The sequence below is a fragment of the Gossypium hirsutum genome, chromosome A08 (genome assembly GCF_007990345.1).
Source record: "Gossypium hirsutum isolate 1008001.06 chromosome A08, Gossypium_hirsutum_v2.1, whole genome shotgun sequence".
Lineage (NCBI taxonomy): Eukaryota > Viridiplantae > Streptophyta > Magnoliopsida > Malvales > Malvaceae > Gossypium > Gossypium hirsutum.
Genome location: NC_053431.1, coordinates 115,299,821 through 115,325,638, shown reverse-complemented (window position 1 = coordinate 115,325,638; position 25,818 = coordinate 115,299,821). Strand labels below are relative to the sequence as shown.

Below are 25,818 nucleotides of genomic sequence, written 5' to 3'. Positions count from 1 at the left end.
AAAAATACTATAGTTAGTACTTTCTAAACTTTGAAATAGTTAGAGACTGAAACCACAAAAAACATCTCTGAACTTTTGATAATTTATGCATAAAATATCTGCTAATAAATACTGGAACTGATTATAAAATTTTACAATGTAGATAAAAATTTGGAATTCACGATGAGCGCTCATGGAACTCACAAACGTGGTATTCGTGGCCATGGTAGAGGCCGTAGAGGGGCTCGAGCTGAATCTTCCTCTCTGGGTAGTATGCCTAATTTAGATACAAGTGAGACACTGGTTTCACCTGCTACTGAGACTAGGTCTCAAAGCCGTTCAGCTGAGGACGACGCACTGTCCCAAGCCATATTGAGGGTATTTGAGAGGGTCATTGGACCTTATTTTGGATTTGGGGGCCGTGAGTCGATAATTGAACGACTCCGGTCCAATGGTGCTGAGTTGTTTAGGGATCTCACTAGAGTCACCCCTACTGTGGCCGAGTATTAGTTGGAGGCCACTGAGAGGATTATGAATGATATAAACTGTACTCCTGAGCAGAAACTTAAGGGTGCAATCTCTTTGCTTCGCGATGAGGTATATCAGTGGTGGTTATCAGTAGAGGAGGGTACTCAACCTGATCGTTTGGACTGGGACTTCTTCAAGACTGCCTTTTAAGGAAAGTATGTGAAGGCGAGCTATGGGGATGCTCATAGGCTTGAGTTCATAAATCTTACGCAAGGTGATAGATCTATGGTCGAGTATAAGGCTGAGTTTCTGAGGTTGAGCCATTACGCTCAAGGCATGGAGGCATGTGAGTACGAGAAATATGTTCGTTTTAAGGACAGTTTGAGGGATAGTTTAAGGGTTCTGATTGTTCTGCAGAGGGAGCGAGAGTTAACGGTTCTGGTTGATAATGCGAAGATCGCCAAAGAGGTTAAGCAGGTAGAGCGCCAGAATAGGGACCATGAGAGAGGTAAGAATAAGAGGGATTCGAAGCCCTCTAGTTTAGTTTAAAGGCCTAAGAAACGGGCCAGACCTGATGGGCCTTTCAGAAAGGGGGTTCTTGTTGCTCCTACTGGGATTCAACCATGTAGAGACTATGGTAGGCGCCATCCAGGCGAGTGTTGGAGGAGGTTAGGGGCTTGTTTGAGGTGTGGATCTTCAAAGCACCGTACTAGAGAGTGTCCATAGTGGGCTGATCAGATTCAAGCTTCAGGACCGGGTTTTGTATAGCCTCATAAGGCAGTTTAGCAGCCACCTAGGGGTTGTGAACCGGCTAGAGGTGGTAATGCTATGGGCCGTGGACAAAGAGCACCGGGTAGAGGTACTAGTCAGACTGAGGTAAGGCAACCTGTACTGGTTTATGCTACTCGATGTCGAGAGGATAGATACGCTCCTAATTTTATCACGGGTACATTCTTTATTTTTTATGTACCCTATACTATTTTTATAGACATAGGCTCTTTATACTTCTATGTAGCTAGTATTGTTTCTGAAAACCTGAGGATTTCTGTTGAGAGCACTTCTAGTGAGATTACTGTATTGAGTCCGTTGGGGCAGTCTGTTCAGGTTAGTAAACTTTATAGGGATGTTTCGTTAGATGTACAAGGGGCTATCTTTATAGCAAATCTGATTGAGTTACCGTTTGGGGAGTTCAATTTGATTCTGGATATAGCTTGGTTGGTTGAGCACCGAGTCAGTTTGGATTGTGCGACTAGGAGGGTCATTTTGAGGACTGAAGATGATAAGAAGGTGGTTGTGATCAGTGAACGTCGAGATTATCTGTCCAATGTGTTCTCCACTCTTGTGGTTAAGAACCTGGTTCGAAAAGGGTATGAGGCGTACTTGGCTTACATCAGTGTTTCTATTTTTTTAGGACTCTTCTATCGAAGATATCAGAATAGTGAGGGGGTTTTCAAATTTTTTTTGAGGATTTACCGGGTTTACCTCTGAATCAAGAAGTTGAGTTTGGCATTGAGCTTCTACCGGGTACAGTTTTGGTGTCTATCGCTCCATACCGTATAGCACCGAAAGAGGTTACAAAGCTTAAAGCTCAACTTTAAGAGCTTCTGGATTATGGCTTTATCTGTTCTAATGTGTCTCTGTGGGGGCGCTGATTTTGTTTGTTAAGAAAAAGGATGAGACCATGAGGATGTGTATTGATCATCAGTAACATAATAAAATAACCATGAAGAATAAGTATCCACTTTCAAGGATCGACAATCAGTTTGATCAATTTTGATGGGCTTCAATGTTCTCAAAAATAGATTTTATTCTAGGTGCCATCAACTTAGAGTTAAGGAAGCTGATGTTCATAAGACTACATTTAGGAATCGTTATAGACATTACGAGTTCCTAATTATGCCTTTTGGTCTGATGAATACTCCGGCTGCATTCAGAGATCTGATGAGAGTCTTTTAGCCATATCTGGATTAGTTCGTCGTGGTTTTCATCGATGATATTTTGGTTTACTCTAAGACCAAGGATGAGCATGATGAACATTTTAGAGTAGTGCTTTAGATACTCCATGAGAAACAGTTCCATGCTAAGTTGAGCAAGTGTGAGTTCTGGTTTTGTGAGGTGACTTTTCTAGAGCACGTAACTTCTAATGAGGGGATTCAAGTTGATCCAAGAAAGATCGAGGTTGTGCTTGATTGGAAACAACCTAATAATGTATCTGAGATCTACAATTTTCTGGGTCTTGCGGGTTATTATCGATATTTTGTCGAGGGGTTCTCTCTAATTACAGCTCCTTTGACTAAGCTTCTACGCAAGGGTGCTCCTTTTTTTTGGATAGATGCACAATAATCGAGCTTTGAGAAGCTCAAATATGTTCTGATTCAGATTCTTGTGCTGATACAGCCTGAATCTGGCAAAGAATTTGTGGTCTACAGTAATGCATTGCACGTCTGGTTGGGATGTGTGTTGATGCAAGATGGTAAAGTTGTGGCCTATGCATCCCGTCAGCTTAAAGCACATGAAGGGAACTATCCTACACATGATCTCGAGTTGGCTATTGTGGTTTTTACATTGAAAATCTGAAGGCACTATCTGTATAGTGATTGGTGTATTATCTACACTGATTATAAAAGTCTGAAGTATCTCCTTACCCAGAAGGAGTTGAATCTTAGTGATGGGCGTCAAATCCACCAAATATAATTCCTACTAAATACTCTAAATAGTAGTAAGAGTGGTAGTAGGGTCGAGTCCATAGGGATTGGTACTCTAATCAACTTTCGAGTTTGGCTTACGAACAGAATGTCGTGTCAAGGGCCGTGGCTAGAGTCGTGTCCACGACTCAAAATGTACCAGCTGAAAAATAAGCAAATAAATAAGTAAAGTAGGGGATTTTGAAATTGATTAGAAATTAAATAATCAAAATTGCTAAGATAAATAAATAAATAAATCAGAAATTAAATTGGGATTTGCAATCAAATGTAATGAGCCTTAGCCTTAGACTCGGTAAATTCCGTGTTGAGAATCGATCCTCGAAAATTGATCTTCTCCTTCAAACGGTAAGCTGGTTATAGTGGTTAAGAATGTCCTAACCACCAATTCTTCCTCTCGTAGCTGGTCCCGGTACGACCTGTAAACCAACCCTTACCGATTATCTAACCGAGATACATTTGTTCTCTATTCAAGATTACGGCAGCCTTGCGTTTTGAAGAACCCAACTGGAATTAACAGCCTCAACCGCGTGGGTCGTTTAAACCTGATCACCTCTTCCTCGATTTGTTCTTGGAGATCCAAATACAGCACAGCCGATTCGTTTCTCCAACTGTCAGAAAACACGACTCCACCCCAACGAGCTCTTTTTGACTTGAAATCGAATTATCCTTAAGGGATGAGTTGTCAATCCCGATACTTAGGAAAAAGGTGAATACTGATTGGAAGGATTTTAGGCACGAGTACGAATCTTACAATTCTCGACCGGAAAGAACACCGGCCTAAAGCTAAGATGGAATTTAGTGGAGCATGAATTTATTCATGCTTGAAAGTTGTGGAAAATGATGGATTTATGTAGAAGGTGATGGAAATTAGAAAAGAATAGTACTTGGAAATCAATTAGCCCAATTTCAGAAAAGAAACAAAACCAAATGAAAATTAACAGAATGCTAAACTCCAATTTGAAAAGGGAAAAGGAGAGTGTTTCTATTCCAAGTAGAAGTGGGAATACAAAGACAAGAGATGATTTTCTAAGAACTAAAAATTCCTATTTATAAACATAGGGTTTACTAAAAATAGGCTAAAGCTAAATTAAAATAATAATAATAAATAATAATAATAAAATAAAATAATATCTTCTATTTTTAGCTTTTTACAAAGTCAAAATTCATATTAAATCCTTGGCTTTCCCATCTTTATGATTTGGCCCCAATTCAACGATTTGTCTTTCAATTTGGCCCCTTTTTTGCTCGCTTTGACCAATTGCATCCTGACAAGATTAAATCATAAAAACACCAATTCAGCAGGGATTAATTCAGAAATAAGCCAAATTAAACACAGGAATCATGTAAATTAATATGTTTATCAACTCCCCCTACTTAGCTCATGCTTGCCCTCAAGCATGTTTGTTCTTTCAAACATTAAATTTGTTCTACAATTTATTAAAAATTGAGCCTCTTTTCGCATACATAATCAATGTAAACAACTTAGGCAAAAATAAATAAATGCTCAAGATATAAAGTTTGATCAACAAGTGTCATAAGGTTGAAATATGTGAACTAAATAATTTCATTAATTTGAGTTTGAATCCAATAATTTGCAAGGCATTTATTAATTAACTATGCATTAGTAAAATAAAATTATTGACCAGGTCAAATCTTTTTACGCGAACTAGGATGACAACCCAAGCACCCTAGTCCGATTACTAAGTTCAAATAGTCTTAAAATTTTGTTTATTTATTTTCTTTTCTCTCTTTTTTTTTTTGTGTGTGTGTGTGAAGGCTCAGTTAGCGGAATGTTTATAAGTTATCAACTTGCCACTCGAACCTTTTTACGCGAGATAAGATGACAACCCAAGCACCTTACCCCGGTTACTCAATTCGGTCACGATTTCGAAACTTTACTCATAACTTAAACCTTTATTAATTTATTTATTTATTCATGCACAAGCAAATATATTTTCCAAACAATCAACCTATACGAAAAATCGAGCTACATATATCAACTTTAAAACACACATATCGACTAGTCTATATACTTGAACATTTTAATTCAAAATTTGCCCAAAATAAACTAAGTATGAGATTAAAGGCTCAATGTTTAAATAAACTATCGAATGGATTTAACGTAAGATTTGAACACATGCAAAAGAGAGACATGCAGCAAAAATCATGCATATTGACCATCCATCCCCCCTACTTAATCAATGCTTGTCCTCAAGCATATATTATATGAAAAGTCAGTAGCCCAAATAAATAAAAAGAAAAAGTAAAAGATACTCCCTATATATGTTAAGGACGTTGTTGGTGTTGGGAGTAACGATTTTGTAGGATGTCGAGGATTGTGGAGACTTGGGTTTCCATTGTTCCAAGTCGAGCCTCGATTTGGCTTAAACGGTCCTCTACGGTCGAAGGTTGTTCCTCTTGCTCTCGAGTAGCAAAATGTGGGCATTGGCAAAAAACCATATTCCTACGAGCAGTCCGTGTACCTGGAGGAACAAAATAACACGCAGTAGGGGTGCCGGCAAGCAAACCCATAGAATCCAAACAATATTTATCTAGGCTGTCCATATGATATGCATATGTCAAGGACGAGAAATCAATTTCAGAAGGAAAAAGTGTAGAGGTTAAGTTTGTAATATAAGACCCAAGTATTAGTGGACAATTACAATGCAAAATAACATGAAAATTTCGTGCAAACCAATATCCTAAATTAACTTTATAACCGAAATGCATACACCACAAGAAAAATAATTCAGTTCTCGTTAAAACAACGGATGAATCGTTTCGTCCCGAAAAACTAAATGCCAAAAATCGGTGAATATATCTCAAAGTAGGTTCATGCACCAATAAGTCTTTTGTGGTTTTCGGATTATAAAGTTTATTAGAATTGGTTAAAACACGATAGGCATTTTGAGCATTAAAGTCGCTTGGAATGTCTAACAGAGCAGTATGATAGGAATCGAGTTGAATATTGTCAGGGTCAACGAAACCCATGGCAATATTAAGATCAGATATCGACATTCAAAAATCCTTTCCAATCAGACGAAAACAGATAATGTTTTGTGTTTCAACTGCCTGTAATACATTAATACTGAAGCTAAATGTGGTGTAAAACTCGTATATTAACTCATATGCATTGCAAGAAATATTGGCAAATGAGCTCCAACCAATAGCATCAAAATAATTAATCACAACATCATGAATATCTAACATATCAAGAGTGGTGGAATCGATTTGCTTACAGACTGGGATTAGACGTTGTCGAATGTCGTCGTATCATGTGCGATGCTCTGGGTTGAAAAATCTCAAAACCCTCACAATCATCCTTCGGTGAGAATGGTGTTGCCACGACCTCGTCTTTTACGTTGACTGTTTCGTGCTAGTCGAACATATGCGTCGGGTGAGGGGGTGGACTTGAATTTTCAGCAGCATCAGTACTGCTGCTCGGTGGTGTTGGTGGCTCACGTCTCGACTGTCGACGGCTTCAAGTAGACCGTGTTTGGCGTGGACTGACACATTCATTCGTGGTCGAAGAAGCCTCGACATGGTCGTTAGAGGTTTGAGCCTCGTCCAAATTACCTGCATAATATGTTAGTAAAGGCAAAGGAAGTTGAGGTTCAAGAATAAACCTTTCGGTAGGAATGGGGTTACTGTTCGAGTGTTCTGTATTGACCGGAGTCAAGTTTCATCGGCGACGAGTTCTCGTTGGTGGGGCCGTTTGTTTAGGAGGAGGTGGAGAAGATTTATCATCGACGATATCGACAACTGGAGGCGTGGAGAACCGATGTCAATTTTGATTAAGTGAAACTGGGATATTGTCTGCCACTTGGTTCTGGGTTTGAACCATTGTGTTCGTGTAGATGACACAAAAAGTCAACACTGGTGACAGCAGTGATGGTGGCGTACAGCTGCGGTGACGGCAGCTAGGTTGGGCCGATTTTTGAAAGGGTGTTTTGGGGGTTTTGGTTTTGTTGATGGGTGGTGGGTTGGGCGTTTCAAAGAGAAGAAAAAGAAAAAATAACAAGAAAAATAAAATGAGGGTTGGGGGGCAATGTGCGGCGGCAGGTTCCGATCGGCGATGATGGTGCGACGTGGGCATTAGGGACTTGTTCGGCCGTGGGAAATGCGTCGGATCTTCTCTTTTTCAAATTATGATAGGTTAGGAGAAACTATACCTGTAGCAAGGTAGTTCACTATGTCCGCGTACCATGGAAAAATCGTCTGGGTAGCTAGCATGTTTTCATCCAGAAAATCATCTTTAAGTGGTGTTACATCCTTTGACGGAGGAATTCGACTCAGATGGTCAGCCACCAGATTTTCACGTCCTTTTTTATCTTTTATTTCGAGATCGAATTCTTGCAGAAGTAGTATCCACCTTATAAGTTTCGATTTTGCTTCCTTCTTCCCGATCAGATATTTGAGGGATGCATGATCAGAAAAAACCACAATCTTAGTTCCTAATAAACATGAATGAAATTTTTCTAAGGTAAAGACTATAGCTAGAAACTCTTTTTCAGTGGTTGAATAATTGATTTTGGTAGCGTCCAAAGTTTTAGAGGCATAGAAGATGACATGTGGTTCCTTCTCGATCCTTTGTCCAAGGACTGCTCCCACGCTATGGTCACTAGCATCACACATTATCTCGAAAAGATAACTCCAATTTAGTGGTTGAACAATAGGTGCCGACCGAGCTTACGTTTGAGCGTGTCAAACGCTTCTCTACATGACTGGTCGAACTCGAATTCCTTATCCTTCTGTAATAGGTTGCAAAGGGGTTGCACAATTTTCAAAAAGTCCTTAATGAACTGCTTGTAGAAACCTACATAACCAAGGAAAGATCGAATCTCCCTCATAGTAGTGGGGTATGGTAGTGAGTTAATGATGTCGATTTTTTCTTTATCGACAGAAATTCCCTCTGTAGAAATAATATGACCTAGAACTAATCCCTTGTCTACCATAAAATGGCATTTCACATAATTTAGAACAAGATTAAATTCTAAGCATCTTTCCAAAATTTTTGGAAGGTTAGCCAGCCATACCTCGAAGGACTCACCATATACAGTAAAGTCGTCCATGAACACCTCGATAATTTTCTCAACGTAGTCTAAAAATATACTTACCATGCACCTCTGAAAAGTGGCTGGTGCGTTACAGAGTCCGAACGACATCCGTCTGTAAGCGAATGTGCCAAATGGGCACGTAAACATCGTCTTCTCCTGATCCTCTGGTGCCATTAGAATCTGGAAAAACCCTGAGTAACCATCAAGACAACAATAGTGAGACTTTCTAGCTAAACGTTCTAACATTTGGTCAATAAAAGGAAGTGGAAAGTGATCTTTCTGAGTTAAAGAATTCAACTTCCTGTAATCGATGCAGACTCTCCAACCGTTTTGGACCCAAGTGGGAACCATCTCACCTGCCGAATTCTCAATTACAGTTACACCGGTCTTTTTTGGTACTACGTGGACTGGGCTAACCCAACTACTGTCGAAAATGGGATAGATCATCCCGGCGTCAAGTAGCTTTTGAACTTCTTTTCTTACCACTTCCATCATAGGCAGGTTGAGACGCCTTTAAGCCTCTCTTTTGGGAACAGCGTTATCGACAACCTGAATTTTGTGCATGCAAGTCGATGGACTCAATCTCTTGATGTCGGCTATTGTCCACCCAATTATCTCTTTATAGTCCCTAAGGACTCGTACCAAGTTTTCTTCTTCTATCTTCGAGAGTTTACTCGAGATTATCACCAGTAGTGTATTTCCTTCACCGAGAAAAGCAAACTTCAAATAGCTTGGGAGTGTTTTGAGTTCCAACTCCGGAGCCTGTAAAATAAATGGTACGAGCTTAGTCTGTGAGGAAGATAATTCAAAGGTTTTACTTGAAGCTTTCCGTAGTTGTGATGCCTCCATATGAGCTACTTTTTCATGAACAGAATCTTCAATGGTTATCCACTCCTCAAGTTCCTTAATGGCATCAAAGTCCAAACTTGTGCAAAGGACAGTTTGTAATTCATCCTTGTCATGATATTCCAAATGTAACTTAGTTAAAGGATCAATAATATCAATATTAGAAACATTAGAAATCATGCTAAGACGGTTCATGGCCTCGTAGACATTGAATTTTACTACTTCCCCATCGAACTCCATAGTGAGTATCCCACTTCTTACGTTAATCTTCGTTTGTGCGGTACTCAAAAATGGTCTTCTGAGAAGTATGCCTGATGTATTGGCTGAATTGTCATCCTCTATGTCGATGATGTAGAAGTCTGCAGGAAATATTAGCTCGTTTACCTTGATAAGAACGTCCGGTAATACTCCCTCCAGATGCACCACAGATCTATCTGCAAGCTGGATTGTCACGCTTGTTTCCTTTAAAGGACCCGCGTTAAGTAGTTTATAAATTGACAAAGGCATAACATTAATTGATGCGCCTAGGTCACACATTGTTTTTTTAATACCAACGCTACCTATTTTACAGGATATGGAAAACATACATTGGTCCTTATATTTGAGCGGTATTTTTCATTACAGAACAGCAGAGACATTTTCTCCGACACTTACCTTTTCATTTCCCAAAAGTCTCCTTTTACTCTTGCATAACTCTTTCAAGAACTTCAAGTATCGTGGGATCTACTTAATTGCATCGAGAAGAGGTATGTTGATTTCTACATTTCAGAAGGTGTCGAAGATCTCCTTCTCGTCTCGCTCCTTCTTACATTGGACAAGTTGTTCAGGAAACAGATGTGGTACTACAAATGACTTTTGTGGTACCGACTCCACTGGAGCCTCTGTGCCAAGTTTCTCCCTATCTTGACTAGCGTCTGGGCGCGACTAGTATCGTGATCGCGACTTGTATCATGTACGGGCTCCAAAACTTTCCCACTCTTTAGCGTCATAGCGCTTGCATTGTGTTGTGGATTTGGCTCAGTCTGGGATGACAGCTTACCTTGAGACTCCAAATGGCTAACCGTGAGTGCGAGTTTGCTCACTTGCTTGTCTAACTCCTGCAAATGCATGTCAGTTTTTTGTTGGAACTTATCAATACTGTTGGCTAACCTTTCCACTATGGCATCGAAAGATGACTTCGAGGGTGGTATCTGTTGATTCTGCGGTCTTTATTGAAACGGTTGATTGAACCGCGGATTTGTCCCATAGCTGAGATTCGAGTGATCCTTCCACCCTATATTATACGAGTTCGAGTAGGGGTCATATCGTCTTTGGGGTGGTCCTAGGAAGTTCCCGACAGCATTCGCTTGTTCAGTCGAATCCTCTTATAAAATTGGACATGAGTCCGTCGGGTGGTCTGGCTTGGCGTAAATTTCGCATAACCGTGTTGGGCCTGTTTTATCTTAAAGTAAAGTTTGAACAACATTAGTCAGCTTATCAATCTTATCTTCTAGAGACAAAGAACTTAATCCATGAACCCGTCTCGTGGGTTCTGTAACCGGTCGGAATTGTTGAGAGTTGGTGCTCTAATCAACTTTCGAGTTTGGCTTATGAACAGAATGTCGTGTCAAGGGTTGTGGCTAGAGTTGTGCCCACGACTCAAAACGTACCAGCTAAAAAATAAGCAAATAAATAAGTAAAGCGGGGAATTTCGAAATTGATTAGAAATTAAATAATCAAAACTGCTAAGATAAATAATTAAATAAATCAAAAATTAAATTGGGATTTGCAATCAAATGTAATGAGCCTTAGCCTTAGACTCAGTAAATTTCGTGCTGAGAATCGATCTTGGAAAATTGATCTTTTCCTTCAAACGATAAGCTGGTTATAGTGGTTAAGAACGTCCTAACCACTAATTCTTCCTCTCGTAGCTGGTCCCGGTACGACCTGCAAACCAACCCTTACCGATTATCTAACCGAGATACACGTGTTCCCGATTCAAGATTCTGGCAGCCTTGCATTCTGAAGAACCTAACTCGAATTAACGACATCAACCGTGTGGGTCGTTTAAACCCGATCACCTCTTCCTCGATTTGTTCTCGGAGATCTAAATACAGCACGGCCAATTCATTTCTCCAACTGTCAGAAAACACGACTCCATCCAACGAGCTCTTTTTGACTTGAAATCGAATTATCCTTAAGGGATGAGTTGTCAATCTCGATACTTAAGAAAAAGGTGAATACCGATTGGAAAGATTTTAGGCGCGAGTACGAATCTTACAATTCTCGATCGGAAAGAACACCGGCCTAAAGCTAAGATGGAATTTAGTGGGGCATGAATTTATTCATGCTTGAAAGTTGTGGAAAATGATAGATTTATATGGAAGGTGATGGAAATTGGAAAGGAATAGTACTTGGCCGAGTTTGAAGCGCGAGGTTATAGATTTTTTTACTCAATAACGTACCAGCAAGTTAAGGCTGAGCACTAGTTGCCTTCGGGTTTGTTACAACCCGTTAAGATTCACTTATGGAAATAGAAACGAGTAACGATAAATTTCATTAGTGGGTTGGCCTTGACATCTACTAAGAAGGATATTGTTTGGGTTATCGTGAATCGATTGACCAAGCCCACTCATTTTATTCTGGTTCAGACGGACTACTCTCTGCAAAAGTTAGAGAAGCTCTATATATCCAAGATTACAAGACTGCATGGGGTTTTTGTTTCAATAATATCTAATAGAGATCATCGCTTCATTTCTCAGTTTTAGAAGAAATTGCATGAGGCTCTGGGTTCGAGATTAGACTTCAATACTGCGTAATTGATTCAGATACTGGAGGATATGCTTTGGAGTTGTGTAATTGATTTTTGAGGTAGTTGGAAGGATTTCCTGCCGCTAGCTGTGTTTATCTACAATAACAGTTTCCAGTCTAGCATCCAGATGGCACCTTACGAGGTTTTGTATGGTCATAAATGTCGTACTCCGATATGTTGGATTGAGTTGGGTGAGCGTCAGATTTTGGGTCCTAAGTTCGTTTCTGAGACCGAAGATAAAGTTAGACTGGTTTGGGATCGTCTGAAGACGACTTTTGATAGATAGAAGTCTTATGTAGATTTGAAGAGAAGAGATATCGAGTACTCTGTGGGTGACTTTATTTTTCTTAAGGTTTATCTATGGAAGAAAGTTCTGAGATTCGGTCATAAGAGCAAGTTGAGTCCTAGGTTTATTGGGCCATATCGGATTCTGAAGCGTATGAGACCGGTCATTTATCAATTAGAGCTACCTCTAGAGTTGGACCGTATCTAAGATGTGTTTCACATCTCTATATTCAGGTGGTACCAGCCTGATCCATCTTACATTGTTCCTGTTGAGGAGATTGAGATTAAGTCAGATTTGACTTTTGAGGAGGTCCCGGTTCAAATTATGGATCTTGATATTAAGGTTCTGCGGAAGAAGTCTATTCCGCTAATAAAGGTTCTATGGCGGAATCACAGTACTGAAGAAGTCACGTGGGAACCTGAGGACTCAATGCATCAGCAGTATCCTCATCTATTCTGATTAAGTAAATTTCGAGGTCGAAATTTCTTTTTAGAGGGTAGACTTGTAAAGTCCTGGTAAATTAATTTCTGTTTCTATAAATATCTGTCACAAGTGTGTATCTGCTTCAGTGGTTAAGTGTTTCTGCGTATGTGTGAGAGGTCTTCAGTTCAAGTTTCACCTTTGCCAAATTTTGTCATTTTTTTGATCCTAGCCTTACCCTTTTTGAATGGTTTTATATTAAATTATCTGTTAATTCATATTAGAATGAGCTTGCTGGTTCGAGTGGTAAGGGGGTTGGTGTGTTGGAGGTCTTCTGTTCGAGACCCTGCGCGAGCGTGGAAGTTAATTTTTGCTTGGTTGTGTGTTAGAGTTTTTGTGGAGTTGGGTTTCTGAGAAGGTTGTTTGTTAATGGGTTAGTGAGAAATTTGAGGGATTTGGGAATTAATTTTTATTATTTTTATGCTTTTTTTTCAAAAAATTTCCCTCTTTCTAGAAAAGAAAACTGATGTCAATTTTGTGTTATTTCCCTTTCGCTTTTTCGTTTTTCAATTGCTGCTTTGCTCTATTTTCTTTCAATTAGTCGTTAAATGTCTGTAATTTGTTTCTCTATTTCCTTCGGTTGTTGGTAAGTGGGTCTAATGCTCTATAGTTTCGATTTCCAAATTGTCAATTGGAAGTTTATATTTTCTATTTTGGTAGCAGTGAATCGTGTAGAGTGGGGCTCTCCTCGTGTTGATTTGTAGTCAAAATCATGCGAGGTGTTGGGGTAAGTGATGAACGGTTTAATTGAACTTTTTTCGATTTCGTGGTTTTGGATTAATCTCGATTTTAGACTAGTTTTAGGGATTTTCTATGTCAATTTTAGGTGCTGTTTGGCTCGGGAGTGTTTTCGCATCGAAGCCATATCAGGTGTGTTCCCAAAACGTAGAAAAACGACATTACCATAACCAATTACGAATTTAACATCGTAAAACAGAAATGTGCAAACACACTTACCGCCGATAAGAACAACCCCTATTGCGGTTATGTTCTTGGAGCGAAATCCGCAGGTTCACCAATTACTTCTACGCAATACATCGTAGAGAATCAACCTCCCTTTCTTCACACCATTTAAAAATTCAAGAATAAACCCAACAACTTACCGAAATTGAAACCTACAGACAAGTGAAATCCTTATTTACCCAACTGTACGTAAAACACTGGAATTCTGGATTACCACGAGGAGAAAACAAAAAGGGGGTAAACAAGATTAAATGAGAATCGAAAAATGAAAAAAACAGAGAAGGAAAAAGAAAACGTCAAACAGAGGAGGAAAGCAGAATTGACGTCAGAAAATATTTAGGAAGAGAGAAAAAAATAATTAAAAATTATAAGTTAAAATCAAATAAAATCCCTTATACCTCAAATTTAGGCATGATCCACTTACATAGACTTCCAAACCCATCCAAACTCTTTCAGACAACCGAGACAAAAATTATCACCCTCGCTCACGCAAGGATTCAAACACAAAACCTCCAGCAAGCTAACTCCTTACCACTCAAAACAGCAGACTCATTCTGATATGGATTAATAGACAATTTTATATAAACCCATCCAACAGGGATAAGGCTTAGATAAAAAATAACAGAATTTGCCAAAAGTAGGACTTGAACCCAAGACCTCAAACACACACCCAGAACACTTAACCGCTAAAGTAGATACATATTTGTGTTAGGATTTACAGAAGTAGAAATAAATTATTCAGGGTGTTGCACATTCTATTTATATCAGGGCCAAAAGCTGGTATGTTAGGTATATGACTTATGTATAACATGACTTCACTTACAAAAGTGGAATTCATAGTTTGGTAGTGGAATCATTTCACTACTTTTAATAATTTTTGCATGAATTATGAAAAAGAAATGTGACCACGAGTCATTCACTAGGGACAAATTATTCTTGTTACTTTTTTTTAGTAATAATTTTTTTATCGTGGAAAGATGCAATAGTGAACATGATATAAACTAGGATCATATTGGGTGAACAAATTTAAGCCAAAGAGATTAAAGATATCATATAAGGATATCACACTAATGACAAGGTCATTGGACAAAAGCATAAATCTAAATTGCTTTTATAATAGTATATAATTAATGTGGAAATCAGTCTTCGTAATTGATCCATGACTAAATAATGTTGTAATTAATAAACGAAGGGTCAGAACTTAATTACAAATTGTTTAATCTCTAATTATATATGTTCGATCAACCCTTTATTTAGCCCCTTATTTAGCTTAACACAATTGTGTAGGGATTGCAAATTAGAATTGTTGTGATAAATGGAAAAAAAAACAATGAATGAGAAATAGATGCATGAAATACTATATATGCATTTTCTCGAAAAGAGTAAGAGGTGACTTAAAAATTAATTTAATATCACTAGATTATTTGGGAACCACCAGGGGAAATGGAATATGTTCTGAAGGAAGATAGAGAAGGTAGAATAGTTGAAAGGTTGATCATCATGTAGTTGATTTAACTCTTCAAATCTCACTTCTTGTGCCTAAAAACAATTGAGTCCAAAGTGAAAAAATTAAATTAATTAATTATCGCGCAATTTCAATTAATATGACAATTAATTTTTTTACTTATAGACTTTAATATGGTATAGTAGTCATGATTTTGACAGAATTATAATTGGATTGATAAAATAATTTAATTAATTAATTATTAAATAAATAAATAATATTTTAAGAATAAAAATTTAGATTTTAGGTTGAACAATTATATGAACTTGTTTTAATTTATTTTAGAAATAGACTACACATATAAATGTAGCCAATACATGAAAGACCTAATGAAGTCATTTACCATAAGGGTGGGTAGCACATTGAGAGAAGCCCATAAAAGAGTATGCCTTCCACCACAATGAGTCCTAGTGGTACTAGAGGTTTTCCATTAAAATATTGTTTTTATCTCTTTTCATGTTCTAGCAGAACTCTTATGATTTTTTCTTATATATAAGGATTATAGGATAGTCGAAAATATAGAACAATAATAAGTGGATATTCTGTCAAAGTTTAGTTAAATTTTATTTGAGTTCAAATAAATTTTACTTTTCGTAAGTACTGAATTTCAGATTTGTGAGATTATAATTGCAACTTCCTTGGCAATTATAATTCAAATTTGTGATTACAAATTTTCAATTTTGGTTTTCCATAGAAAAAGTTAACTTTCCCTTAAGAAAGTTTGAATTTTCGTTTTATGTTTAATTCTTAATAAGAATCCACTCTCTTAGCATTTGAAGATTCGAGAATAGTAGAGAATATCATTCAATCGAAAGCTAGAAGGATTTAAATGCTAGATCTAGAATTCAGTGAGACTCCCTAGCTGGAAAACACAAGAACTAGATTTGGTGAGATTTATTACTATAGATATTGTTAGTACAAAACTCCGGTAAGGAAAAAACTAGAACACACGATCGGAACTCGAAAAGAAAAAGAAGAAATAGGACAGGCTCCAAGGCGTGTATCAAGCCACTATCTTTAAGGTTATATTCGCCCCCACTTATCTTCAGTGTGCAAACGAGTTCCAAGCAAATTAACCTCGAGGATACAATGAAGCCAATGACTATTTGCATTTTGCACTGACGAGAATAGTCCACTATGCACTGAGTAATGTATAACAAAAACTCAATTTCTACAAAGGATTTCTGCAGCAATACTTTATAGAATAATCTAATAATATTAGAAAATGAAGGAAGAGAAGAAATAATATTAGAATTTGTTGATATGATTTCCAAATGAAATCCCATTCCTATTTATAGGAATTTTCATGTCTCTTCATAGAGACATCTTTCAATAGGTGTCTTTATGAATAAATAAATAATAATAATTATTCATTTAATTTTGTAACTATTCAAATAATATTTTTTTGAATAGTTATAATTCTTTTTTTAAAAAATCAAATGATATAACTTTTGACCAATGACCAAAAGTTTTATCTTTTGATTAATTACAACCATTCATTTATAGTTATTGGGATACTATAAATATTTGAAAATATTCCAACAATCTCCCCCCATTTTCAAAATAATTAGATTTTGATATTCTTGGAAATCAATTTGCATAAATAAAGGTGTCTTACGATTGAACCTTCACTTAGTGAAAATATGTTAAAGTTAATCGAAATTGTATGGTAGACTAAGCTTTGAACCAACTATTCCATTTGATTAACTGAACACATCTCACACAATGATTTCAACATCAGTCAATGCATAGTATCTAGGGACACTATTATAGCCATGTGTCTATGTCCTCTTTTCATGAGTGCTGTCAGAGCCAAGCCCTTAAGCTCCTAGAAGCGGCCACACTTCCACTCACATAGGTAGATCCCATCAAAAGTGTTCCCGTAATTATAACACTCTAACATATTTATGTTATGGGTCCATTAAGAGTACATTACTCATCCTTCCCTTATCATTACGGGTACCTAGCACTTTAATCTTAGGATGGATTTATTTATAGTGCTAACAGTCACATACTAATGATGTACTTTGTCTCATTGACCTCAAGACTTGACATTATACCAAGCGTTGAGTCGAGTTTCCATCATGGGTGACTCTAATTAATAGGCTTGAGTCCCATCCCTTTTGAGGTCCTTTTTACTGCATCTCTAGCAAGACTTTTTGTCAAAGGATCTGCCAAATTTTCACTTGACCTCACATAATTAATAGTGATCACTCCATTAGAGATTAATTGTCGGACATAACTATGTCTTAATCCAATGTGTCTAGACTTTCCATTATATACTTGGCTATATGTCTTTGCTAGAGTAGCCTCACTATCATAACGGATAGAAATAGGTGAAATTGGCTTAAGCCATAAAGGTACATCATAAAGCAAATTTCTTAACCATTCTGCTTCTTTAGATGCAGCGGCTAATGTAATAAATTCTGCTGCCATGGTGGAATCAGTAATACATGTTTGTTTCTTGGAACCCCAAGAAATGACTCCTCCACCAAGAATGAAGATCCACCCACTAGTAGATGCATAATCTTCCAAACTTGTAATCCAACTAGCATCCGAATACCCTTCTAAAACTGGAGGATATCCATTATAACACAATCCATAGTTAATAGTTTTCTTTAAGTACCTAAGTACTCTATTTAAAGCTTGCCAATGCAAACTACTTGGATTACTTGTGTATCTACTCAATTTTCCAATAGCATATGCAATATCTGGTCTTGTACAAGTCATTATGTACATAAGACAACCAATTAGACTTGCATATTTCAATTGATCAATTTTCCTACCAGCATTAGATACTAATTTTAATTGAGGATCCATGGGTGTAGATGCTGGTATACAGTTGAAAAGATCAAACTTTTTAAGCTCATTTTCAATGTAATGTGATTGTGATAAAGCTATAGTGCTTTCATCTCGGGTTATTTTAATCCCAAGAATAACATCTGCTACACCCATATCCTTCATAGCAAAGTTGTTTGACAAGAATTTCTTTGTGTTTTCTATTTGTTCCAAATCTGTGCCAAAAATGAGCATGTCATCTACATATAAGCAAATTATAACACCCTTTCCATTATCAAATTTACTATATATGCACTTATCGGATTCATTTATTTTATAGCCATTAGCTAAAACAACCTTGTCAAACTTTTGGTGCCATTGTTTTGGTGCTTGTTTAAGCCCATATAAAGATTTAACAAGCTTACATACCTTATGCTCTTGTCCTGGAACAACAAATCCTTCCGGTTGCTCCATGTACACTTCCTCTTCCAATTCACCATTTAAAAATGCAGTTTTAACATCCATTTGGTGAACAACCAAATTATATATAGAGGTAAGTGATATTAATAGTCTAATTGTAGCAATTCTTGCTACTGGAGCATAGGTATCAAAGTAATCAATACCTTGTCTTTGTGTAAAACCTTTTGCTACCAACCTTGCTTTAAATTTATCAATGGTTCCATCGACCTTCATTTTCTTTTTGAAGATCCATTTACAACCTATTGGTTTGGAACCTGGTGGAAGATCAACTAAGATCCAAGTTTGATTTCCCATTATTGAATCCATTTCATCATTTATTGCTTCTTTCCAAAAAGTAGAGTCTTGAGATTTCACTGCTTCTTCAAATGTAATAGGATCAGATTCGGTATTATAACAATAAGGTATCTTATTGCATATACTTTCACCTTTTCCTTCTACAAGAAACATAATGAAATCTGGTCCAAAATCTTTGACCTTTTTAATCCTCTTACTTCTTCTTAATTCTTGACAAGATTCATCATTATTATCAATTTGTTTCAACGGAATCTCATTCTCATTTGAAGAATGAATCAATTGTTGTGGTTGTAATTGTCTTGATATAGAATTAAATCTATTTTCATCAAAAATAGCATCTCTTGATTCAATAACCGTATTAATTGAAATTGAATCATTTGGTTCAATTACTATGAACCTATATGCCTTGCTATTATGTGCATAACCTATAAATATGCATTCAATTCCTCTTTCACCTAACTTTTTACGTTTAGGTGTTGGAACTTTTATAATAGCTCTACAACCCCAAACCTTTAAATAATTAAGGTTTGGTTTCCTTTTCTTCCATTATTCATAGGGGGTTATTTTAGTTTCCTTATTAGGAACTCTATTCAATATATGACAAGCTGTTAGAACAGCTTCTCCCCAAAAACCCTGTCCAAGACCTGAATATGATAACATTGAATTTACCATTTCAATCAAGACTCTATTTTTCCTTTCAGCTACACCATTTTGTTGTGGTGTGTAAGGGGCTGAAACTTGATGGACAATTCCAGTGAGTTCAAAATAACTTGGATTATAGTATTCTCCACCTCTATCCGATCTTAAGCACTTGATAAATGATTCACACTGAAGTTCAACTTCAGATTTATAAACTTTAAATTTATCAAGCGCTTCATCTTTTGAATGCAATAAATATACATAACAATATCTAGAACAATCATCAATAAAAGTAACAAAATATTTCTTTCCACCTAATGTAGGAGTATTATGCAAGTCACATAAATCACTATGTATCAAATCAAGCAATTTTGTTTTCCTTTTAACCTTAGGGAAAGAATTTCTTGTAATTTTAGTCAACATACAGGTATTGCATTTTTCAATATTATTATTAAAAACAGGAATTAAATCTAATTTATACATGTCATTCAATTTTCTATAATTCAAATGACCTAATCTATAATGCCACAAACAAAATGATTCAACCATATAAGCAGAAATAGTATTTTTATTCTTATTAATAATATTAAGTTTGAACATGCTTTCATACATATACCCTTTTCCCACAAAAATTCCTCCCTTAGACAAAATAAACTTATCTGCCTCAAAAACAAGTTTGAAACCAAACTTATTCAACAGACTTCCAGACACTAAATTTTTCCTAACTTCTGGTACATAATATACATCATTTAAGGTTAAAACCTTTCCAGAAGTGAATTGTAGTTCAACAGACCCATTTTTGTCTTTCTCGGGTTGCAGCAACAGATTCATTTTCATTCTCTTCAGGTCTTGGAGTATCCAAAACATAAGCAATCTTCAAAGTTGATAACAAAAAGTGCATCTTTTTCTGCCATCATCGAAAATTGCCACCATCAAAACGATCAAGTTTAACAAAGTTGGAAGCCAACTCCCTTAGTGTTCCACTTTCATGTGTTGTGGTAGTCATCATGAAATATAACCTTAAAATAGTTAGTACAAAACTCCGGTAAGGAAAAAACTCGAACACACGATCGGAACTCGAAAAGAAAAAGAAGAAATAGGACAGGCTCCAAGGCGTGTATCAAGCCACTATCTTTAAGGTTATATTCGCCCCCACTTATCTTCAGTGTACAAACGAGTTCCAAGCAAATTAACCTCGAGGATACAATGAAGCCAATGACTATTTGCGTTTTGCACTGACGAGAATAGTCCACTATGCACTGAGTAATGTATAACAAAAACTCAATTTCTACAAAGGATTTCTGCAGCAATACTTTATAGAATAATCTAATAATATTAGAAAATGAAGGAAGAGAAGAAATAATATTAGAATTTGTTGATATGATTTCCAAATGAAATCCCATTCCTATTTATAGGAATTTTCATGTCTCTTCATAGAGACATCTTTCAATAGGTGTCTTTATGAATAAATAAATAATAATAATTATTCATTTAATTTTGTAACTATTCAAATAATATTTTTTTGAATAGTTATAATTCTTTTTTTAAAAAATCAAATGATATAACTTTTGACCAATGACCAAAAGTTTTATCTTTTGATTAATTACACCCATTCATTTATAGTTATTGGGATACTATAAATATTTGAAAATATTCCAACAGATATCACAACTAAAGATCCAGTTTTTTTAAAAAAAGTTCAAGTTTTGTTGCACAATAACCAATTTTTCCAACAATGCAATATGGTCCCCAGTTGGTTGTTTTTCCTAAAAATATTTTTGGGTAATTTCTTATTAGATCACTAAAGTAGAGTAGAGGAGTTCTCACAACCTCACTGTCTCTTTAGGAATTATATCAACATAGTAGTCAACTAGAATTAATACATGAGCACAAATTATAGAATTAAATTGTTGTCTTATTCTTAAGTTTTAATCCTATTTCAATTACTAAGCCACTAACATAAGGATTTCCCATCCGCATAAATAATTTTGCTCATTTTAAATTGGAAAACAACATAAAAGATATTAAAATGAGGTATCACAACCAAAGAATTACGTCAAATTAAGACAACTTAATAATAAAGAATCTCCAAAAGAGTTATTGTAATTTACAAGAAAATTAAAAGTTTAAAGTAAAAACAAATTATTACAAAACTAAAAACAAATAAAAACTACTAAACCAAACTCTCCAAACTTTCTATACTTTCTAACCTAAGAAAACGTAATCAAAAGTTTAAGGCAACCTAAGGAATCCAACATGCTTCTACCATTTACAAGGCTTTTCTAAGGCAAGATCTCAAGCTAGAGCGGAAAAGACCAAAAGCTTAATTAATTTAATAAATATCACAAATTTGAAACTCGAGTACTGACGAAAAGTAGAATATATTCTTACTTTTTGTGTTTATGTAAAGTGAATTATTTGCAAATAGATTCAGACTTTTTGCATTTTCCAGCTTTTTCCTTTTTCCACCTCTTTCGAATATGCTTTTTTTTCTCTTGAACTCAATCCAATGTCTACAAGAAGACTTTGGAAAAGCTTTGTAACTCAAGAACACAAAAACATTAAGAATAACTTAAAACTAATTTTTTTCAATAGCTAATGGAAAAATGGACCTATTTATACAAAACTAACTAAAAATTAATTAAGAACAATGCAAATGTGAGGGAATTAAGACTTAAAATATATAAGCATTTGCTCATCATACCCCTACACTCACATCTTTTCTTGTATCGATGGGACTCTATAGGTGGCTTGTATGCTCCTTAGACTCCTATTGGTTTTTGAGGATTGAAACCTTTGAGTAAATTGGGGGAAAGATTACGAAGGTCTTAAGAACCAGTGTGTCAAGTACCAAGGTGATCATAAAGGGAGCCTGAGTGGGGAATTCAAACTTTTTGGAGGAAAAGATCGTTGCTACTTGGGGTATCTTATGATGACGAGTCTATGAAATGCAAGGGACAATCATGGATGTGCCACATGAACTCCTCAAACTCCTCTTAGGGAGCTATAACTACGAGGTTAATAAAAATGAAGAGATATAAAAACTTTAAGGGATTGACGTCTTAGGCACCGATGGATTATATGAGGACCTTAAAGAGGTTATGGACTCTTTAAACCCCTCAGGGTTGAAGGAATTTAAATACATTTGTATGTGGTTTCAAGATAAAGGGAAACTTTGGGTGATAATAGAAGCTTGCAAGATCTAAGGTTTATATGAGGACCTTAAAGAGGTTATGGACTCTTTAAACCCCTCAGGGTTGAAGGAATTTAAATACATTTGTATGTGGTTTCAAGATAAAGGGAAACTTTGGGTGATAATAGAAGCTTGCAAGATCTAAGGTCGAGGTTAAGTGTTGGAGGACCTTGGGACGAAAGAGGCTTAATTTCAAAGTCAAGTTAAATATTTATCTTAAACTAAATTTTTGAAAAAAATATATTTAAAATTTTTAAAGCGTTAACGAATAGTGATTAAGTCCTTTGTTCACCGTCAAAAGACTAAAGTTTAAAATCTATTGTCGTGTTTTCCCCTCAATTTGTAATATGTACTTAAAAAATTATGAGTACAAATAGACTCACAGCTCCAAATATCTAGAATATATTTGGGTTTGAATCAAAATAAATTTGGACGACTAGAATATATTTAGAAACAGAACAGTTTATGTAATGTGAAAATCAAACCTAAAACCTGATATTTGAACAAGTAGAATATATTAAAATATCACAATTTTGACACTAAAAAGGTTTCCATAGGTCCATATTGATGGGCTTCGGCTTCGAATCTATTACGTTTTGTTTATCGTTTGAATATCATTTATCTATCCCTATCGTGGGCAAATGGCCCATTGGAATTAGTCATAGCTAAATATTAATACAGAAACCAGAGTTTGGTTCTGCAGAAAGTTCCGAGGAGAAAAGAAATGGCAGGAAGATTGAGCAACGTAGCGTCACGTATAATGGGCGGAACTGGCGTCGTATCGCGCTCCGTCGCCTCTTCTTTTCGACTCCGTTCCGGTATGGGTCTCCCTGTCGGCAAACATATCGTTCCCGACAAGCCCGTAAGCTCAATCACTTCATAATTCTTCAGATCTATTCAGTGAAAATCATTAAAAAGACTAACCCAAAACCCTACAATTTTACTCCTGCTGGAACCTTTCAGCTTCCTGTAAATGACGAGCTAATTTGGGACAATGGAACTGCATTTCCAGAACCTTGTATTGATCGAATCGCTGATACCGTCGGAAAGGTAAGTAAGTTCTCTATTTAAATGTTCATTTGTGTTTTATGGTAGTGGGATTTTGGATTATTTGAAGAAATTACTCTCTTTTTTTTCTCTGTTCTTGTTCCTATGTTTCATTTTTCTGGGAGTAGTATGAGGCATTAGCTTGGATGTGTGGAGGCTTGAGCTTCTTTGCATCGTTGGGATTTTTGGCTTGGTGGAATGATAAGGCCTCCAAGATTCCATTCGTGAGTTCAAATCTCTGACTTGATTAGTTGACTTTGCCTTAGTTCAATTCAATTTTCTTTATGCTGCATTTGGGAATATGAAATTGAAACTCTTGGATTTGGATTTCATTTGCTATATAAATTGTGAGAATGAATTGTATATATTATGAATAAATTAGATGAATTTCAATATAATGCGTTTTTGGAAAGTATAAAAAGCATGAATTTGTTAAATTCCTTGGGAATTTCAAATTCACTACTAGGCATCCAACAAATCCAGGGATTTGAGAAACAATCATGAGTAATATATTTGTATGTGTATTATCACTCAATTTGCACTATTCTCGAAATTCAAATCCAAAGTTTGAAACCCGAGACCCCAAATGCTACCTTATAGTTTTTTTAACGTGTTCATGTAATATTAATATTTGTAGCTTAGTGGTGTTTTGGATATGTTTGAAATTGGGAAAATAGGAATGTAGGATAGTGACCGAATCAAAAGGTACCATAATGTCACTCATGTTTTAAGCTGAGAAATTTTGAACTTCAAGCTCGAGTGAGTCATTATCCCAGAATAGGGGGATATGTGAACTACCTGCTTTAGGATGGAAGATATTTCATGCTAGAGGACTCTAGCCTGTTTTCTCAACAATGATTATGGTTGAGAGGATGAATTTTGCAAAGGTTCATGATAGAAAGCCCTTGTCTTTGGTTTTCCCTTGCTTGATTCTCTGATGAACTTAGAAATATTTTCAGAAATGCATTTCCCCTGTTAGATGTGTTGAATTGTTGAGGAAATCCCTTCCATTGGGGGCTACTGGCTAGTTTGGCCTTCTGTCTCATTGTTCTGCCTGCTGGAGTTTGAAATCCGTCTCATGCTCAGTTAGCAACTTTGACAATATATTTTGGGCTTCGCAAGAAGCCTTTTTAGGGTATTACTTTTGACAATATGCTAGCACTGCCATGTCAATTGCATAGATAATTAAAGTTATTTTGTTTTTGAAAGGTATAATTGAAGTTCTTGAGAGTTCACATTAGATATTTTATGGTAAATCAATGGAAACCACTGTTTACTTGTGCTATTTAAACAATGATGTTTCTGCTAGGTAAGTGGAAGTCTTCTGCTTGCTTTGGGTTTAGTGATGTCTATTTTAGAAGATTCCTTATCCTTTTTATTTTGTATGGCTTTTAATTCCTTTCTTCAATGGTACATCCATCAACATTTCATGTTGTGTGTCATTAGCAGCCCAAAAAGTAGCTAGAGAGAAGTAACCTACGTGTCATTAATTTGGTGTAAATTTTTGTTGCTTGCAAGAGTTTAGTTTGTTACAGTCTTAATGTTATGTTACTTGCTGGTATACGTTGTTTGATATTTCTCATGCTGATTGATATCTTTTCCCTACTGTTAAGCAGGCACCAAAAGTATATCCATATTACAACCTGCGAGTGGAGCTTGGTGGAGAACCGTAGGTAGATCCATATGCAAAGTTCTATACATCTATTGTTCGTTTCACTTGTGTCCTCTGTTCTTTATTGGTTTACTTTTGGAACTTAAAAACAATTAAATAATGGATTCTGTGGGCTTGTTGCTGAAACTAACATTTTGAAATTTGAACAAATAACCCAATGTGTTTTGGTTCATAAAATCTTATTAAAAGATGCGTTGCCTCCTTTTATTTTCAAAGGGTTGGTGCCAAATTTTGCAGTAATTAGATGATGCCATATGGCTATAATGTTACAAAAAGTAGATTGTGGTGTAGAACAGTTTGTCCATTCCATGTTAAAGAATGAATGATAAACAATTACTTAAAGCTGTACTTACAATTTGTTTGAGTAGAGCTTGTAGGCAGTTGAGTAAAGTTCCAACCTTGACAAGTCTCAATAAAGTTATGTAACCTATAACTGTTTATAAATAGGTAAGCAGTGCAACGTTGGGTTCTCTGTTTCTAAGATTTGGGTCAAAGTATAGGGTCGAATAGCATAATTTGACCCCCACCCCCCAAAAAAAAAAAGAAAAAAAAAAGAAGAAAAAGAATAACCCTAAGCAAAGGCTATATCCTATAGACTAAACGGTGGTTAACAAGGTTAAATAGACAAGTAAGGAA

At 36.1% G+C, this 25,818-nt stretch overlaps 3 protein-coding genes across 3 annotated transcripts; 2 read left to right on the top strand and 1 right to left on the bottom strand.

Annotated features, from left to right (window-relative positions):
* Positions 1-510: 510 nt before the first annotated feature.
* Positions 511-3,024, top strand: LOC121205077 (uncharacterized). The gene is made up of 6 exons (XM_041076004.1): positions 511-607; positions 659-955; positions 1,436-1,803; positions 2,325-2,417; positions 2,521-2,655; positions 2,845-3,024. The coding sequence occupies exons 1-6, from the start codon at positions 511-513 to the stop codon at positions 3,022-3,024; spliced, it is 1,170 nt and encodes a 389-aa protein (XP_040931938.1).
* A 5,698-nt stretch (positions 3,025-8,722) lies between these two features.
* Positions 8,723-9,592, bottom strand: LOC121205076 (uncharacterized). The gene has a single exon (XM_041076003.1). It carries the CDS (start codon positions 9,590-9,592, stop codon positions 8,723-8,725), a length of 870 nt encoding a protein of 289 aa, XP_040931937.1.
* A 13,345-nt stretch (positions 9,593-22,937) lies between these two features.
* LOC121204635 (NADH dehydrogenase [ubiquinone] 1 beta subcomplex subunit 8, mitochondrial) lies at positions 22,938-25,397 on the top strand. The gene is made up of 4 exons (XM_041074864.1): positions 22,938-23,325; positions 23,427-23,513; positions 23,639-23,734; positions 25,127-25,397. The coding sequence occupies exons 1-4, from the start codon at positions 23,188-23,190 to the stop codon at positions 25,181-25,183; spliced, it is 378 nt and encodes a 125-aa protein (XP_040930798.1). The 5' UTR covers positions 22,938-23,187; the 3' UTR covers positions 25,184-25,397.
* The last annotated feature ends 421 nt before the right edge of the window (positions 25,398-25,818 follow it).